Source organism: Mizuhopecten yessoensis, unplaced genomic scaffold (genome assembly GCF_002113885.1).
Source record: "Mizuhopecten yessoensis strain PY_sf001 unplaced genomic scaffold, ASM211388v2 scaffold11163, whole genome shotgun sequence".
Taxonomy (NCBI): domain Eukaryota; kingdom Metazoa; phylum Mollusca; class Bivalvia; order Pectinida; family Pectinidae; genus Mizuhopecten; species Mizuhopecten yessoensis.
This window is the reverse complement of record NW_018408911.1, coordinates 957,604-976,870: the sequence shown is the minus strand read 5'-3', so window position 1 is coordinate 976,870 and position 19,267 is coordinate 957,604. Positions and strand designations below refer to the sequence as shown.

The 19,267-nt window shown below is 35.6% G+C and overlaps 1 protein-coding gene across 10 annotated transcripts in view; it reads right to left on the bottom strand.

The window, feature by feature from the left end:
* Positions 1-19,267, bottom strand: part of LOC110467166 (otoferlin-like) — a 250,887-nt gene that overhangs the window by 21,638 nt on the left and 209,982 nt on the right. For 5 of the 10 annotated variants that reach the window (XM_021524127.1, XM_021524131.1, XM_021524132.1 and 2 more), the window contains 3 exons: positions 9,089-9,279; positions 4,899-5,080; positions 1,463-1,480 (listed from right to left, as the gene is read on the bottom strand). In XM_021524127.1, coding sequence (XP_021379802.1) covers positions 1,463-1,480; positions 4,899-5,080; positions 9,089-9,279 — 391 coding nt within the window. The remainder of the gene's footprint in view (positions 1-1,462; positions 1,481-4,898; positions 5,081-9,088; positions 9,280-19,267) is intronic. The other 5 variants (XM_021524137.1, XM_021524133.1, XM_021524135.1 and 2 more) reach the window with 1 other exon arrangement.

Genomic DNA, 19,267 nt, shown 5'->3' with positions numbered 1-19,267 from the left:
CATGCCCAGCAAATTTATGTATGGTTAGGGGGTGGGGGTCTCAACTGTTTCCAAGCTGTGATTCAGAAACTAGGTCTCTAGGGTTGTAGCCAGACCCCATATTCAATTCTAATATCATGACTGCATTTATTTCTTTATGCCCAGCATTTGTATATATAGTTTTGGGTGGGGATCTCAACCGTTTCAAAGTTATGACCCAGGGGTAAAGTCTGCAAGGGTGTGGCAGACCCTTGGGTCGATTCTAATATCATGACTGCATTCGTCTTTTTATGCCCAACAATTGTACATATAATTTTGGGGTGGGGATCTTAACTGTTTCAAAGTTATGACCCAGGGACTAAGTCTCCAGAGGTGGGGCAGACCCCGAGGCCATCCTGGAAGCGTATGTGCATTCATCTCTTTATACTCAGCAATTGTATACATGGTTATAGGGTGGGGGTCTCATCTGTTTCCAAGCTGTGACTCAGGAACTAGGTCCCTAGGGGATTGGTCAGACCACAGAGTCTATTCTAATATCATGACTGCATTCGTCTCTTTATACCCAGCATTTGTATATATATAGTTTTGGGGTGGGAATCTCAACCGTTTCAAAGTTATGACCCAGGGACTATGTCTAAAACCTGAGGACCCTTGAATTGGAAAGTAGACCAGTTCTGTGCTACAGAAAGAAACTTAGGTTTAAACGGGCTATTAGGATGGGATTTTGAAGAATATAAGAATGCAAAGAGATTCGAAAATGATGTCAGATTGATTGGATGCAATATTTTTAATTTTTAACGCATCATAACAAGAAATGCAGGTCAATAACAATAAATGGGAGCTCTTCTTCATTTTATTTTTTTATTCTTTGAAAATGCAGAATATCTTCGGCTTATTGTCTGGTGAATGTTCCTCAAGTTTAACAGTGAAGTTTTCAGTCAAGACTTTGTTCCAGCTACACTGGATAACTGACATGAGTCAAGTTCTTCAACATGAAACATGATTTCAGAAGATCACAATGAGGGGAGAATATCAAACTGGACATTGAAAATATCTATACTCTAATATTGGGTCAGTTTTATATCATACTAGGAAAACACTAACAAAATATTGAAAGTTTGCAAATATCTCCGTAATGAAACCTGTAAAAAAACTTCTAAACCTATAAATTGAATATTCTACATTAACTTTAAATATTCTACAAAGAAATACGTAAGAAATCCCTATTCACCATTTGGTTTCATGCCAGGTACAGTACTGACATCTGTAGTAGAAATGGAATGTACTAAGTCATGTGATATAGATGCTAAAAATAGATACCAATTCAAGCAGTCTACAAGGTAAAATATGTCAACCCCTTTGACCTACATAGTAGGTCCAGGTGTGCAGATGTAAGTGACCCCTTCACCATGGCCCAGATAAACTGTCCAGGCATGTACATAAATATAAGATGCAGTCAGTTTGTGCTTTAGGAACAACTTACTTGGAGTTTCCATCCTTTCTGAAATAATATTCAAATTGTCATGGCAACAATAGATGTTACATTAGTGTATTGGATTTTCCCCATCACCATAGCAACTACACCAGATCAGAATCAATTTACAATGATGTATGATCTCATTCCAACAAAATTCTTAAAATACTACAGCAATAAATTAAGGTTTCTTTTTCGGAAACGTTTTGATTTTCATATTGAAAGCCTGTCAAGTATCACATATGCAATTTTTAGCTTGAATATTGCAAAACTCAGTGAGGAACTTAAAAAACAAAAAGTAATATCCGTGAGTATTTGGTTTTTTAAACTTTTATTTATGATTTATTTTTTTATTTTTATGTTTACTTTATACAGTTATCATTTCTGAAGGAAACTGAAGTAGACTTAGGAATCATGTTTTGTTTTATAATATTTTTGTGGCTTAGATTCAGTGGTTGTGTCGATGTCCCTCGGAGTGAAGTAACTATCTGACTACGGTACTGGTCTGGTTATTAAATGACATGTCGCTCGGAGTGAAGTAAATATCTGACTACAGTACTGGTCTGGCTAGCAAATGACACGTCCCTCGGAGGAACTATATGACTTCGGTACTGGTCTGGCTACTAAATAACATGTCCCCCGGAGTGAAGTAACTAGCTGACTAGGGTACTGGGCTGGCTAGTAAATGGCACGTCCCTCGGAGTACCTATCTGACTACGGTTCTGGTCTGGCTAGTAAATGACACGTCCCTCTGAGTGAAGTAACTATGTGACTACGGTACTGGGCTGGCTAGTAAATGGCACGTCCCTCGGAGTGAAGTACCTATCTGACTACGGTTCTGGTCTGGCTAGTAAATGACACGTCCCTCGGAGGAAATGACACGTCCCTCGGAGTGAAGTACCTATCTGACTACGGTACTAGTCTGGCTATTAAATTACATGTCCCTCGGAGTGAAGATACTATCTGACTACGGTCCTGGTCTGGCTAGTAAATGACACGTCCCGCGGAGTAACTATCTGACTCGGGTACTGGTCTGGCTGTTAAATGACACGCCCCTCGGCGTGAAGCAACTATCTGACTACGGTATACGTACTTGTCTGGCTATTAAATTACATGTCCCTCGGAGGGAAGTAAATATCTGACTACAGTACTGGTCTGGCTAGCAAATGACACGTCCCTCGGAGGAACTATCTGACTACTGTACTGGTCTGGCTATCAAATGACATGTCCCTCGAGGGAAGTAACTATCTGACTAGGGTACTGGTCTGGCTAGTAAATGACACGTCCCTCGGAGTAACTATCTGACTACGGTACTGGTCTGGCTAGTAAATGACATGTCCCTCGGAGTAACTATCTGACTACGGTACTGGTCTGGCTATTAAATGACCCGTCCCTCGGAGTGAAGTAACTATCTTACTACGGTACTGGTCTGGCTATTAAATTACATGTCCCTCGAGTGAAGTAACTATCTGACTACGGGACTGGTCTGGCTATTAAATGACATGCCCCTCGGAGTGAAGTAACTATCTGACTACGGGACTGGTCTGGCTATAAAATGACATGTCCCTCGGAGTGAAGTATCTATCTGACTACGGTACTGGTCTGGCTATTAAATGGCATGTCCCTCGAGTGAAGTAACTATCTGACTACGGGACTGGTCTGGCTATAAAATGACATGTCCCTCGGAGTGAAGGAACTATCTGACTAGGGTACTGGTCTGGCTATTAAATGACCCGTCCCTCGGAGTGAAGTAACTATCTTACTACGGTACTGGTCTGGCTAGTAAATGACATGTCCCTCGGAGTAACTCTCTGACTACGGTACTGGTCTGGCTATTAAATTACATGTCCCTCGAGTGAAGTAACTATCTGACTACTGTACTGGTCTGGCTATTAAATGACATGCCCCTCGGAGTGAAGTAACTATCTGACAACGGTATACGTACTGGTCTGGCTATTAAATGACACCTCCCTCGGAGTGAAGTAACTATCTGCCTACAGTACTGTTCTGGCTATTAAATGACATGTCCCTCGAGTGAAGTAACTATCTGACTACGGTTCTAGTCTGGCTATTAAATGACATGTCCCGCGAGTGAAGTAACTATCTGACTACTGTACTGGTCTGGCTATTAAATGACATGCCCCTCGGAGTGAAGTAACTATCTGACTACAGTACTGTTCTGGCTATTAAATGACATGTCCCTCGAAGTGAAGTAACTATCTGACTCCAGTACTGGCCTGGCTATTAAATGACATGTCCCTCGGGGTGAAGTAACTATCTGACTACGGTGCTGGTCTGGCTATTAAATGACATGTCCCTCGGAGTGAAGTAACTATCTGACTACGTTACTGGTCTGGCAAGTAAATGACAATGTAAAAGGCAGCAAAATGCTCATTGGTGAAGACCATAAAATCCTATTTAGCTAAGTGAGCTGTTCAAAATTCTAATTACAATATATTCATGTGAACTAGTAGTGCTAGCAAGGAGGAAAATGTGAATAAACTGGTGATAAATAATTATATCTACTGAACATGCATATAAGACTCAACAGCATCTCAAGGAATATCACTTTCCAGAACTGAAAAAATTGCTGCTAAAGAAACGTCTGTGTTTCAAAGTGTTTTTTTTTTTTTTTTCCCGTGTAGGAGGGTCCAACTTTTTGTAAAGACACACACCAAAGAATTAAGGGTAAATATCTGCATACATCATAGGGACCCCTCGGATAATCTCAAACTCCGGCCAAGTCTGACAAAGAAACAAAGTACTGTACCTAACGGAAGCAGAGACGTTTCCCTACTGTCGGGCTCAACCGGCAGTAAGAGACCCGAGGTACATAACAAATATAATATATATACCTCCCTATAAGAACAGGAATATATGCAATAAATACACTTTAAAAATAGACAAATATTTTTCTTTTTTAAATACATATATACATTAATATAAGCCACATTTGCCAATTTCGAGTCCCCTCAACGACACAAATACATTAGTAAGGATCAACAACCACAGATACAACATCCAGCAAACCACACCATTTCGGACCAAGGAGTCGTCTCCAAATTACACCACAAGATAAGGATAGGATAGAATAGACGACTCCAAACCACCCCCCGAGGGAAGGCAACTTCCCTCACGCCGACTGAACACTGACTTCCGTCAGAGAGATGAAACCTGTAAGGGCAGATTCATGCAGGCCCGAAACCCGTCATCCATCCATCCATCCATCAATTTTTTTTATTTGTATGAAAATAAAACAAGTGGAACAGTTGGTTTGATTCTTTTGGTTGCCTTGGCGACCCAAAAAAGGTCACAGATGTCAACAATGGTCATGTGCAGATCAATTTAACCAAAAGTTGGGAAATTAGAAAGAAAATCTAAAAACAAAACAAGGATAAAACAAACAATCAATACTGAATTCTCACAAAATTGAGAGTAAACTCACTGTCAGTTCATATTCGTCTTCTCCATCACTCTTGACGGCAAAAGGCCACCATCCCTTGACCCTCTTCTGTTTGAAGAGTGACATTTGTGGCACACTTCCATCGGTCTTCAGCATGTCCAGGGAACACAATTTGGCTGACTTAGCTCCGCGGGGGAACCGGTTCAGGTCAAGGGTCAGGGCACCTGTAAAACAATAGGTCAAAGTTACACATCAAAAATTTCATAGCAACCAAGGCATCAGTGGATATTTAAGGAGTTATGGAATGAAACAATGGATGATCATGGTGGGCCAGGTTCAGACTAGAAAGGGAAGTAGGTAATATCATCAAAGGGAGGTAACAACAACAAGGGGAAGTAATAACACAAGCGGATGAGGGAGAGCACTTGGAGTATTTAGAACATACTATCTAACAATTTTCTTCAAGGAATGACGAAAGGCATTTTAAAGGATACAGAGACAATTTAGTCAGAGTGATGAACTATACAGTCGCTGCTTACTGACACAGCTGGAGGGAATTCGCCCTTTAACTCAAGCAGTAGAGCACTGGACTAGTTATCTAGTTCTGGGTTCAACTCCTAGCGGAGGCATTAAAACATGACTTCTACTACAGCTCAAATAATTAACAATATCACAATTACGTAACAAGCAGCCTTACATACAACAAAAACAATGAATTTATTTTAATTCTAAAATTGTATATTTCAGTTGACATTGATACCACTATAATCTATAAGTTTCTATTATGAAACTCTTTGATATTATTATCATTTAGTCTGATGCTTTCTTGATTTGATTCATATAGTAAAACATTTCCATACGCTACATATAGCCTTTTATTTAAACTCAGATAATCTTAAAGTCATAATGCGGCAAAATCCTTAAATCAGCAATAATTTGTGAATGAGAATCTTACTTTTTTTGGAATAAACTTCATAATTTTTAATTGATTTTTTGTTTGGTATATAAAAATCCTAAGAAGCATATAATTACATGAAAGTTGTTTGTAATAATTAGATAAACTGACCGGAATGGGTCGACCTCCTCAGCTAGATAAGGTATATCAATGTAATGCTTATGTGTCTACTGATAAAACACAGTCGTATTGTTTATTTTCAACATAGTAACAACTTTGCTTTTCTCTGTGAGATGTTTCTCTCGAAATCTGAGTGATTGGTGCTATGATGAGTCGACAAGGGTTGTTATCATAGGCCCAGCACGAGGTACCAACAGCCCTGGCCGTTCACTGCTTCCTGTACCCACTAATTGAGCTAGTTTAGCGGGATGGTGTTCGTTTGAATAAATACGGTTTATCAGTTGATTCCAAAACTCGTTGGTATGAAGAGTCTTGTAAACGCGAAAAGAAAACAAAATTTCTGCCAGCTTCTGGTTGATCTGACGGGCAACTATGAATGTTTGGGAGATGATCATATCTTGGCAACTAAATTCCCTATACAACCAGTATGAGTCATTCTATATATATATCTACATTTTGTTTCAACATTTGATGGCAAGTGTTATCTCGCCCCTAGGCAGGAACAACCTCTTTGAGATAATTTTCGTCTCAGATCATTTCCAATCCTGATAACTATTGTTATTAAAAACAAAGACCATTGCATCAACATACTTTTCTTTAATGTTTTAATTTCTCAAAAAATATTTATTTAAATATGGCAAAGCTTAGTAAAAAAAAAAGCCTGCATCAGGAATTTCTTGATTTCTGTAAATTTAAATTATACTGTATAAATTGAGGTTTGGGAACATTTTTATGTTTCTCTAGTGCATTTGTATATTGGTTAGTTACGATAAATAGATTTTTGCAGTATTTCAGATTTATTATTTAGAAAACCGAATATAAATTGAAAGTAAGCAACGACCTCCCTGAATATATTTTCTACAAAGAAATATTCCCAGAGAAATTCTGATCCAAAACAATACTATTTTCTCGAGGGACATTCGTTCATTAAATTAAAATCCTGTACAAGTGTGTATTTATTTAGTATATAGTAGTCAAGTACCTGGTTGCTGACCTGGAAATTTCTTATTCCCCGCAACTATGTCACAACAAGGTGTGATGATAAATTTATGTAATCTCCCAGATATCAATCTACGATGTGATAATCCAGTCTGATATCTATTACGATACCCACGTAACCCTGTATGTTATGAAATATACATTACCAGTGTATATTATATATCACGTTCATTTCAAATTCAAAACCCTAGCCTAGTTGCATTTCATTATTATGCCATTTCTCTCACAAATAATTCTAACACATTACTGGCAGCTTAAAAAGAACAGCTATTGGGTTATCCTTATCTCCAAATTTTCAACAAAAAATAAACATGAAAGAAGCGTCAGTCTTCACAGAACTTTTTTTTTTATAACTGGAAATAATTTTTATAACAGCTGTATTATCAAAACCAGACTATGAAATTTGTTGTTTATTTTATCGTAGCTTCTAAAACAACTTTTTCTTTATTTTCATACAAACAGTGATGCAAGTGTGTACAAAACAGTTATCATTTAAATGTGAAAAAATATCACTAAAACATTGATTTTCTTTAATTCAGAGAAAGGTAATCTAAAAAAAAAATGTATTACAAAAAACATGAAAAGCTTTAAGATGAAGAACTGCAAAAAAAAATTAATTCAATTCAATTGAAAAAAGGAAGATGACGATAAAAAAGTAAAATATTATTTGAGGTAAGTTCATACTGAAAAAGTTAAAACTTTGATAAAATTTAGCTTTTGTTTATTTTGACTTACTTGTTAACTGATTAGTGCATCAATTTTATTTCTAATTACAGTATCATTATGTAAACTGACACTTTTTTTAATCATTATAGTCTATCTATTTCAAATTTTGAAATGCCTTTAGAACGTAACAAGAAATGGCATAGAAATTGGATCTTAAATTAAAAATGTTATTAAAATTAAATGATGCTAATTTTTCCCGTCGAAAACTGAAAATAACATTCTGCATAAAATGTGCTTTCAGTTTTTATAAAATATGACTCCTCTTTGAAGTAATTTAAATCCTCGGAAACACACACCCAATAAAGTTTTTTTTCTTTTAAGTTACAACTGTATCCAAATGAGCAGATTTTTCAAGAAAACAGATAATAAGCCTATTCCTCTGGACACAGATATTTGAACCTCCTGTTGGGTTAGTAACAGACATACTGAGAGTATTTACCGTCATATACAGTACAATACATAATACTAGCTCTTGCAAGATATTATTGTGACAAAATTGTACTATTGCATTAAAACCTAAACTTACATTAATCTGTGATTTTTGTCAATTATAACTTTCATGGCAGTCATTTATACTATTATCCTCAAACTTTGAATTATTTCATATATATTTTATTACTTGGTATAACAATTTTATCAATTCTTTTTTTTTAAGAGCGATTTTTCTGGGTAAAATAGCAAGTAGCATGCCAAACAAAAAATGAAACATAAGTATCTTTTAAAATTAAACACATAATGCAGCGTTTATAAATACACTGTAGATATATCTATATGTCATATGGTGTCAGTCTAGGATCACCCCTAGTTGACATGTTACACAAATATTTCTAATCAGAGTTTATTTTAAAAACAACAAAAATTCAAAGTTCAAAATAAAATTTTCCTTCATGAAGTTGAATTTTCTTTCATTTAAGTTATTAAGATATAATTAGTTAATATCTTAAATAACATAATAAACATATTTATTAAATTATCATTTCATGCAATAGCTATATAATATGATTAGTATATATGCTTAAAATTTGTATAGGTTTCAACCTGCAGTTAAAACGTTTTTTATACCACTTACCTAAAATAAACGGAATAATTAATATTATCATTGGAACGATGAAATAAAATTATATTTATTTCACTTAGAATTAATTTTATATAGCTGTAAACAGAGTTGTAACACTTGAAGTTTGAATTAAATTAATACGGAAAACCTCTTGTAATTTACGTAAAATATGCAACTATTTTTGTTTAAATAAATATTTTCAATTAAAAATATGGAATTTAAAAAATATAAATAATTTAACCAATGGAATTTAATAAAGAATTTTCAGACTTATAAATGCAATGTTTTTATTTAATTTACCAATTTCAGTCTTTAAAATTGTTAAAGAAATATATACATGTAACAATGACAGTCACAAAAGGATTCTTTATTTACCAAGGAAGTCATCCGCAGAGAAATGGTCAGCATCCCAGACCTGAAGGTTGAGTCTTGCTGGAATCTTTGTCTCAGATTCATCCCAGGAAAACAAGGACTCTTTCCGGGAGATGACAATTTTTTCCTCTGCAATCAGGTACTCGAATGGATACACAAACCGCCAGTTAAAATTTCCCTCTCCTGTTAGGGACCTACAAAGGATTAAAACAATGTCCTCTTGTCAATATTTCTTTTAAAATCTTGTCTTTTAGTTGAACAATAAATATTTAATCTATATATATCTCCTTAATACCTCGTTTATTAAACCCATTTGAAGTTGGATAAAAACTCATTTTTCAACAAGCACAGCATTCTTCATCCAGAAATAAGATAGTGTGCGTGAGTTGAATGTTTTTTTCCGTAAATGTCTTTTTATGGTATTCCTTTGTTTGGTAAGGGGATCATCTTATTCAAGTTATAGATTGAATTCCATCAAAACTTTTCATTTTAGCAAATCATGGTATATTTTCAACACTCGGTGAAAGACTTATTTCTTCTTTTCACTATTTAGGAAATATAGGTGAATGGACATATCTCTTATCTGACCACATCAGAAATATCTGATAATGATTGAAAAGAAACACATTGGTTTGGCTAATTGATATGTTTCCAGATCAGCACGCAAGCCCATATTCAAATCACGCTTATCTATTTAAGAGGTGACTGTAGGTCACAAGTATGCAAATTACTTGGCTTTTATCATAATATACATTACAAAATATACATTTTAAATGGCAACATTGTTACGGTAACTGAATACCCAACACTCATGACTACCTTCATTTTCTTCCCTACCAAAACACAGCTTTGAAATGCGTTGTGGGTGAAACAAAATTTCATCCTCAAGTGAACAATTTCAACAAAAGCTTATGCAATGAGAGGTGGCCGAGACTCTGGGGTACATTGAGGGATAGCCTATAATTACTCAGCAAAAATCCAACGTAGGAAACATCTCATGGAATACATAAACATAAACACTGCTTCCAAAAACGTACACAGCAGGAAAGGTTTATGGTAGATAAAACTATCAGTACACAATCTTGTTCAAAATAATGATCAATTCCTGTAAAAATTAGTTGACTTTTGGAATATCATCAAAAATCACCCATGACCTTTATTTATGAGCCAATCATTGATATATATTTACAACAAATATTTATAATCATTTCAGCATTGATCAACAGATGAATTTTATAAAATTTAAATTTAATAAAAAGAAAATATGGATTGCTGATATCATTTTACATGTCTTTGAAAAAAATGTCCATGATCTAATATCCGAAAAAAAAAGTGAAAAATTAAAATGCAATTTAAATTCATTTTTCCTCAAATGTTTTCCCCGTTTGAGTTATAGCCCCGTTTAAATGATTACCTAACATGACACTGACTTAAAAATAGTACACTTTACATAATCATGGGATATAGGATACCTAAATTCTTGTAAACTTATCTGGAGACAAAACCATGAAATGTATTTCCTTGGAAAGTACACAAAATAATGAACGCAAAAAAAAGTCCAGTTAAAGACATTATAAACTACACAACTTCTTTTCTAAAAAAGGTTCAACTTCACATAGAAACCAAAGTGTCTAGACTAACAAGATTCTACTGTACACACAAACCAAAGTGACCAGACTAACAAGGTTCTACTGTACATACAAACCAAAGTGACCAGACTAACAAGGATTTACTGTACACACAAACCAAAGTGTCCAGACTAACAAGGTTCTACTGTACACACAAACCAAAGTGTCCAGACTAACAAGGTTCTACTGTACACACAAACCAAAGTGTCCAGACTAACAAGATTCTACTTTACACACAAACCAAAGTGTCTAGACTAACAAGGTTCTACTGTACACAAAAACCAAAGTAACCAGACTAACAACATTCTACTAGCAATACTAGTGTATCAGATTGTACTATAAGGCATTATTCCACTAGAGTATCCAAGAATACTAGTGTATTAGATTGTACTATAAGACATTATTCCACTAGAGTATCTGAAAATACTAGTGTATCAGATTACACTATAAGACATTATTTCACTAGAGTATCTGAGAATACTAGTGTATTAGATTGTACTATAAGACATTATTCCACCAGAGTATCTGAAAATACTAGTGTATCAGATTACACTATAAGACATTATTTCACTAGAGTATCTGAGAATACTAGTGTATCAGATTGTACTATAAGACATTATTCCACCAGAGTATCTGAAAATACTAGTGTATCAGATTGTACTATAAGACATTAATCCACTAGAGTATCTAAGAATACTAGTGTATCAGATTGTACTATAAGACATTATTCCACCAGAGTATCTGAGAATACTAGTGTATCAGATTGTACTATAAGACATTAATCCACTAGAGTACCTAAGAATACTAGTGTATCAGATTACACTAAAAGACATTATTTCACCAGAGTATCTGAGAATACTAGTGTATCAGATTGTACTATAAGACATTATTTCACTAGAGTATCTAAGAATACTAGTGTATCAGATTGTACTATAAGACAATATTCCACCAGAGTATCTAAGAATAATAGTGTATCAGATTGCACTATAAGACATTATTCCACTAGAGTATCTGAGAATACTAGTGTATCAGATTACACTATAAGACATTATTTCACTAGAGTATCAGAACAATAGTGTATTTGTTACAATTTCAGTACTGAATAATACTGGAGTATTGAAGAACACCAGAGTATTGTATCTTACTAGAGTACTGAAGCACTAGTTCTGAGAGGCTACAGTGACTGTGATAACTGGATGACAGCCTCCGTACCAATAAGCGGGAGTGACGGCCCTGTGTAGACCTAAAGGTGTTTGTTTATAGTACATAGGGGCGATGATAGTGGCTTCTGAGGCTGCATATCATCAAAACCTCTATTAAACCTGTCACAGATCAAATATCTGTTCAATTTACAAGGAAGATGGGAAATGTGATTTCAAAGGAAATAGCACAGTGCAGACTAATTCTCCTGAAACTAGACACACTGCAGGAGAATATCATCCCTACACAACAGCATACGAAGCAAGCTTTGCTTGTCACATTAAATTCTGGTAGATTTCATCACCAATTGGGTGTAATCTTTCTCTTTATTTTCTTGTTAACATGTTGAAAACATACTATTAGCCCTCGGAGACAAACCCCTCTGCCTTTGTGGGGCCCCTTGGTTAGGTTTGGGCGACTCCAAACACGACTTGGCCTCGGGTAAGTTTATACACAAGCATCTGTTAAACTAGCCCATACAAACATATGTTTCATGATCTAATAATGAAAATTAATCTGCCCAATCTCAAGACATATTAACCCCCCATCATGTATGGAGGATTAGGTTTACAAATAAAGCTTGAAGTGGTCTTTTCAAGCTGAAAATAAGCATGAAACAGTGCAATATGCCTGTGCACCGTATACTAGACATAGTGTTTCCGTTTTACTATTCTCTCTAAACCAGCGTATCATTCGGTTTCAAAATGGACATATCAGTTCCCCGATTCCCCATTGCTTTCAACCTCTAACACAATGCTGGACCTTTTTTTGTTTATTTTATTCAAAAGATAAGAAATATGAAACATGGTATTAAAACAGGCATCGTATCCCTAGGGTAATGCTAATCACCAGGGTAGCTATTGTTTGTGGGAGGGACCACAGTTTACTGGTTTTCTGCTCTGTCAAATTTACTTGGTATTTGTAACAAGTACATCTATCATACGTTACCATAGTCCCCGGAGATGTACCATACAGATGTCGTAACATTAAAGTCAATTAGGCATGGCACTTTTCTAAATATTCCCTCCTAAAATTTTCATTTTAAAACACAGTTTTAATTAAGGAAGTTTAATCCTAGGAGATTCATGGTTACATCTCGTCAAGGAAGCGTGGGACATACACACAATTTTACACTGAAAATGCAATCAAGCAACCTTGTAATTACGACATACAAATTAATACCAACATTCTGGCACACATCTGCAATTAAGATTGGGCTGTAACTATTTTATGGTTTCTGCTGCCTCTGGTTAAATTACAATCTCATGGATTTTATCGAATGAAAATTGATTATTTCAAATAAGATTTTTTTTTAATAAAACTACATGAAACTTTTTGAAATGAATTGAAAAATTGATACCGCAGAAATTTAATGTAGATTAAAAAAGTATTTCAATATACTATTTTATCCGATATAAAATAGTTTGAAATAAAAGTTTGTGTGAAAATTTTAAACCGTTTCAACAACTTGCAATCCATTTATTAGTTATACAAACATAGAAGATACCAAAAACGTTATTCTGCACAGAAGCAGATCTTTGTTTTATTTTGTGAACTTCTGTTTTGAATGGCAAACATATGACTCATATACAGAAACAAATATATATTTTCTTTACACAAATTTGAAATGTCATTTATTAGTTTTGTGCAAGTGTTTTTTAAAGAAACCATCAAAATTTAAAACTATTGGCTTAAAGGAGGTGAATAAAATCAAGTTTTTATGTTTGTTTTTAAGATCTTGGTAATTTCTGATGGGTACCACCGAGACAGGTGAATGACACCTTGGAATTACCCATAACTCTCTGGGGAACAATAGAGTGCCTCAGAAAGGTTAGTTCAAGGACTCCCAGCTGGTAGAATGGTCACGGTAGGAGGTGGAAAGATCTGTCCACCTCAGTTCCAAGTCCACCACATGTTGAATGCAAAGTTTCTCACAGTAAAAAATGGACTAATTCAAACCATACCCCACAAATCCAGTTTGACAGTTACCAGTGTATAGACCCTGTAGTAAGGAGAGAAAAAATGGTCCCAATCAGCTAAAATTTATAGCCTTGAGGGAAAGTGGGAGAACAAATTGAGAGGAGAGACTTTCTCCACCAGGAGAGTGCCAACATGTGGGAAAGACATTGAGGACGGCCCTCCATTCAAACGTGTCAAGCTGCAGAAACAAGCATCTTCTGGCACCGCTAACCTTCTCCCCCTCAAAGCCCATCCCCCCTTCCCCCATTCCCCTATTTCCCTTCAAAATACATAACTGGTTTTTGAGGGAGACTTTGAGAGAAGGCCTTGTTTATGCCGTGACAAGTTAATTCTATCCACAGAGGCAAGTCCTGGGGTAACGGTACATGTTGTTATGCAAACAATTTAGGTAAATTAGTTTTAAAGATGTCATGTCATGGTTCATAGTTAGCAAAACTTTCTCCAACTGGTGGAAAGTGATGTAAAAGGCTTAAGAAAATAGTACGGGTGACAGATCTCTCCAGGCTTGTACCCCTCTCGGCTCTGTTGAACAGGTTTAAGTTGAAACCTTCAGAAATACCATATAACTATCATTCTCATCCAGGATTGTTTTTTCATCATTAAGTTTGGAATGTGTCATCACCAATAAATGGTCTGTGTTAACAGTTGATGACTGTCAGGAAAACAGAGGGACAAATAATTCATGTATTGTCATATACAGGTCATAATTTAAAAGTGTTATATGAATCAGGACACCACATCAAGGTGTTTTTTCAAGGTCATGACCTATTGTGTTCATATCAAGGACATGACCTATTGTGTTCATATCAAGGACATTACCTATTGTGTTCATATCAAGGACATTACCTATTGTGTTCATATCAAGGACATGACCTATTGTGTTCATATCAAGGTCATGACCTATTGTGTTCATATCAAGGTCATGACCTATTGTGTTCATATCAAGGTCATGAAATCAAGGTGTTCCAATGATGATAGATTACTCAACATCGTTCAATAAGAGGAAATAATTGGATTAGATTCTTGGAGACTGAGAATTAAGGGGGGAATTCCCAGGACGTGACATTAAGTATTAACATTGGATACCAGGGATTTTTTCCTGAAGATGGATTAAAAAGGGGTCACCTAAGATATATATGACATAAGGGGTTTTCCCTTGGATATGGCATTAAATGGGATTTTAACAGGACACACAACATAAAGAAATTAATTGATGTTCTTTAGAACATGGAAGAAGAGGGTACTGCCTAGATATGACATCAGTACAGTCCCCTGTAGAAAAAGTTAATGGGTTATCATTAGGGATTTCCTTCCATCCTGTGCTTTTAAAACATATAAAAAACTACTGTATCAAAAATAAAATGATATTCTTTGAAATATTATTATTTTATCTTTTGAATATTAAAATTTAAAAACAGAAATATCAACGAATATCAATAACAACATGGTCTTTTTGTAAATCACAGTTTTACAAGGATGTAAAAAGTTAAAATCTTACCACAATATCTTTACCCTTTAATAATTTCATACTGCATTCCGAGTCCAAAATCATGTCAAAAAAGAAAAAAGAAATTTACTAAAAAAAAACTGAGGTTATTTCAGAAATTTTGTTTTTTATCTCTGTTCCAGAACCATTTTTACTTTTCTCCTATCAGTTAAGTCGGGATAAACAAACACTTGGTCCAAAATCATCAGTCATTTTTTGACAGCTGGGTTGGAGGAAGTCCCTTGTCGATCGGAGCAGGGAAACAGCTTACAAAACGCCAAATAATTCTGCAGGACTGTGTGCTTGTAAAAACAAGGTGTATGCTGTTATGACAAGTTTCGGACCCTTACTCTAACACCTGTGCCTTAACGAGGGAACTCTTAACGGCTTTTCCAGACAAACCTATTGGTTTAGTTTCTACCGTTGGACAACAGATGTTTATTCAGGCATTTCTCACGGAAAACCATACAAAACAGTAGGTTTTTTTCCTCTGGAGTTTTTCTGATGAACAATCTTGGAGATTGTTAGGGTATAAGATATACACATACAATATTGTGTTTATTTAGACATACCGCATTGACATAATCTGTGATGTTCAGATACTACTGTTAAAGAAAGGTACTTAAGACTATTCGTAATTTAAGTAAACTCTGTGAGGTGATTTGCGGGGGAAATGGTTAATTTGTAGCACTTTCCGAATGCAAGACATGGAGACAATAGTGGGATAGGGAAGAGGGGTCGAGGGAACGTAACGGAAGAGGTAAGGATGGGGAGAGAAAGAGAAAGGAAAGAAAAAGAAAGGGAAAGAAAGAGGTTTGGGAGCAGAAAGGGAAGACACAAAGTGGGATAGGGAAGAGGGGTCGAGGGAACATAACGGAAGAGCTAAGAATGGGGAGAGAAAGAGAAAGGAAAGAAAAAGAAAGGGAAAGAAAGAGGTTTGGGAGCAGAAAGGGAAGACACAAAGTGGGATAAAAGGGAGCAAGAAAATATGACAAGGGAAAAAGGATAAATAACAGCAGAAAATAAAAGATGATGGATATTGTGGAAAAGAGGAAGAAAAGAGGGAAAGACATGAAAAGGGAAGATATGATCTTTGGAGAGGGAAAGATAAATAAAGGGATATGGAGTGGGGGGGAGATGGAGGGGAAGATAGTAAAGTGTGGAAAGGGAATTAAAAGAAGGGGCATAAAAAGAAAGGAAAGATTAAGGGAAGGGTGGGGAAAGGAAAAATTAATAGTATAAAAGAAAAGAGCTTGGGATGGACTGAAAGATGGGGTAGAAATTAAAAAAAAAAATCAAGCTAAGGTAAAGGATAGGGAAGGGATGGAAAGAAAGTAATACAATGTAGGTGAAAAAGAGACGGAAAGGAAAGAGGGATTGAAATGAGATGACGAATTAGAGATCAGACCACATTGTTACAAGACTGTTGCTATCTCATTAGACTACAATTTTAATCAGCTGGAGGAGAAATGAAAACGAGTTTAGATATCTGCAGCGACAAAGGAATTAATCTGAGGTTAACAACCAGATGTTCTCATGTTTATCAATCAGGAAACAAAGGTGAGGATTAGACAGGGGAGTGGACACATGTGCTGGTGTAACAGACTGTATCATAGCTTGTATAAACAGGACGACACATTGTGTCGCAGAAAAATAAAGGTGAGGCACACGTGTCAGGAGAAGGATGTGTCACAAAGACAGACAGTAAGACATATGTGTAAAAGAGACATTAGGTAAGACGTATGTGTCACAAAGACACAAGGTAAGACATATGTGTCACAGAAGGTAAGACAGGTGTCATAAACAGAATGTAAGACATATGTGTCACAGAAGGTAAGAGGTATGTGTCACAGAAGGTAAGAGGTATTTGTCACAGAGACACAAGGTAAGACATATGTGTCACAGAAGGTAAGACATGTGTGTCACAGAAGGTAAGACATATGGTTCACAAAGACACCAAGTAAGACACATGTGTCACAGAAAGTAAGACATATGTGTCACAAAGACACAAGGTAAGACATATGTGTCATAAACAGAATGTAAGACATGTGTCATAAACAGAGGGTAAGACAGGTGTCATAAACAGAAGGTACAACATATGTGTCATAAACATAAGGTAAGACATATGTGCCAGACATAGTGAAGACATGTCAGAAATGTGCACGTGAAGGCAAATGTGTCATAAAGTCACAAGTTAAGCCATGTGTCATAAAAACAAGGTATGACATGTGTCACTAAGACACAGGTTAAGACATATATATCAGAAAGATGCAAGTTAAGACATATATGTGTCACAAAGACAGAAGTTTAAGACATTGTTACAGACACAAAGTATATGTTACAAGACACATGTGTCTAATAGACATGAGGTAATATATATGTATCACAAAGACACAAGGTATGACATATGTCACAAAGACACAAGGTAAAACATGTCACTAAGATACTGGGTAAGACATGTGTCACAAAGTCAATGTAAGATGCATGTTTTAAAGATACAAGCTGAAACACAGCAGAAAGGCACAAGTTAAGACATGTCATAAAGACACTTTAAGACATGTCAAAAAGACACAAGGCAATACATGTCAAAAAGACACAAGGTAAGACATGTCATAAAGACACTTTAAGACGTGTGAAAAAGACACAAGGTAAGACAAATGTCACAGAGAATTTTGGACACATTTGTCATGATAGTAGGACTTTGTAGCGTTTGAAATACTTTGGCATTCGTAACATGAACGACAGACGAAGGTAGTCAGAACAACTAGCATACAAAAAATGGCACAATGACAGTCATTAAGTCTTGTCACTGGTGTTATGGCTGTCAGCACAGGAAGGAAGGACAGTGGGTGATCACATTGGCCAAGGTAGCCAGCCTCAGGTGTGCCAGTCTGCCAACAGGTCCAGCAGATATCATTATCTCTGAAGGTCTCTAGCTATATCATCACCCAGCCTCAGCTTACATCTCTACGACTGTCATTACCGTAGACAAACCAGCAGCTTGTTCCAAAAATTGTTAAAATATGTTATTAGGAATCTTTATCGGGAACACTGTCACATGTTCGTCTCCCTCGGCAACCTCACCTATGACAGGGTTGACGTGAAAGTCTCACATCAAATTCTGCGACAATGATTGCACAATCTAACGATTTTTACAGGTAGTGACCTGACTTTGTCCCATAGTGGACATCTCCACAAATCGTGGTCAGTGTTTTATGAGGGACAGAATATTGATAAAGATGGTCAGCAACATTTAATGATCAACAGATTAATTGTTCATGAGTTCAAATGGAAATAACCAACAATAATGTAAACCTTTTATATATAATCGGACAAATTTGAATAAGAAAGGGTACAAATACTATATTAAGTAAAGATGAAACAATTGTTTAAGTGAAACATGTATCTACAGTAATGAATTACATAAATTATGTGTAACATTTATGTAAAAACAGTTCCATTAAATAATGAAATCACACTTAATTTCATCTGTTTTCGTTTCGACTATGTAAAAGATATATAGTATAAAGCATTTAAAAGTCAAAGATAAATGCGTAAATCCTATGATATATTTCCAATGAGGCCTTTGTTTATATCATATTTACCCTCCAATGAGGCCTTTGTTTATATCATATTTACCCTTAAATGAGCTAGGCCTTTGGTTATACCATATTTACCCTCCAATGAGGCCTTTGTTTATATCATATTTACCCTCCAATGAGGCCTTTGTTTATATCATATTTACCCTCCAATGAGGCCTTTGTTTATACCATATTTACCCTCCAATGAGGCCTTTGTTTATATCATATTTACCCTTAAATGAGCTAGGCCTTTGGTTATACCATATTTACCCTCCAATGAGGCCTTTGTTTATATCATATTTACCCT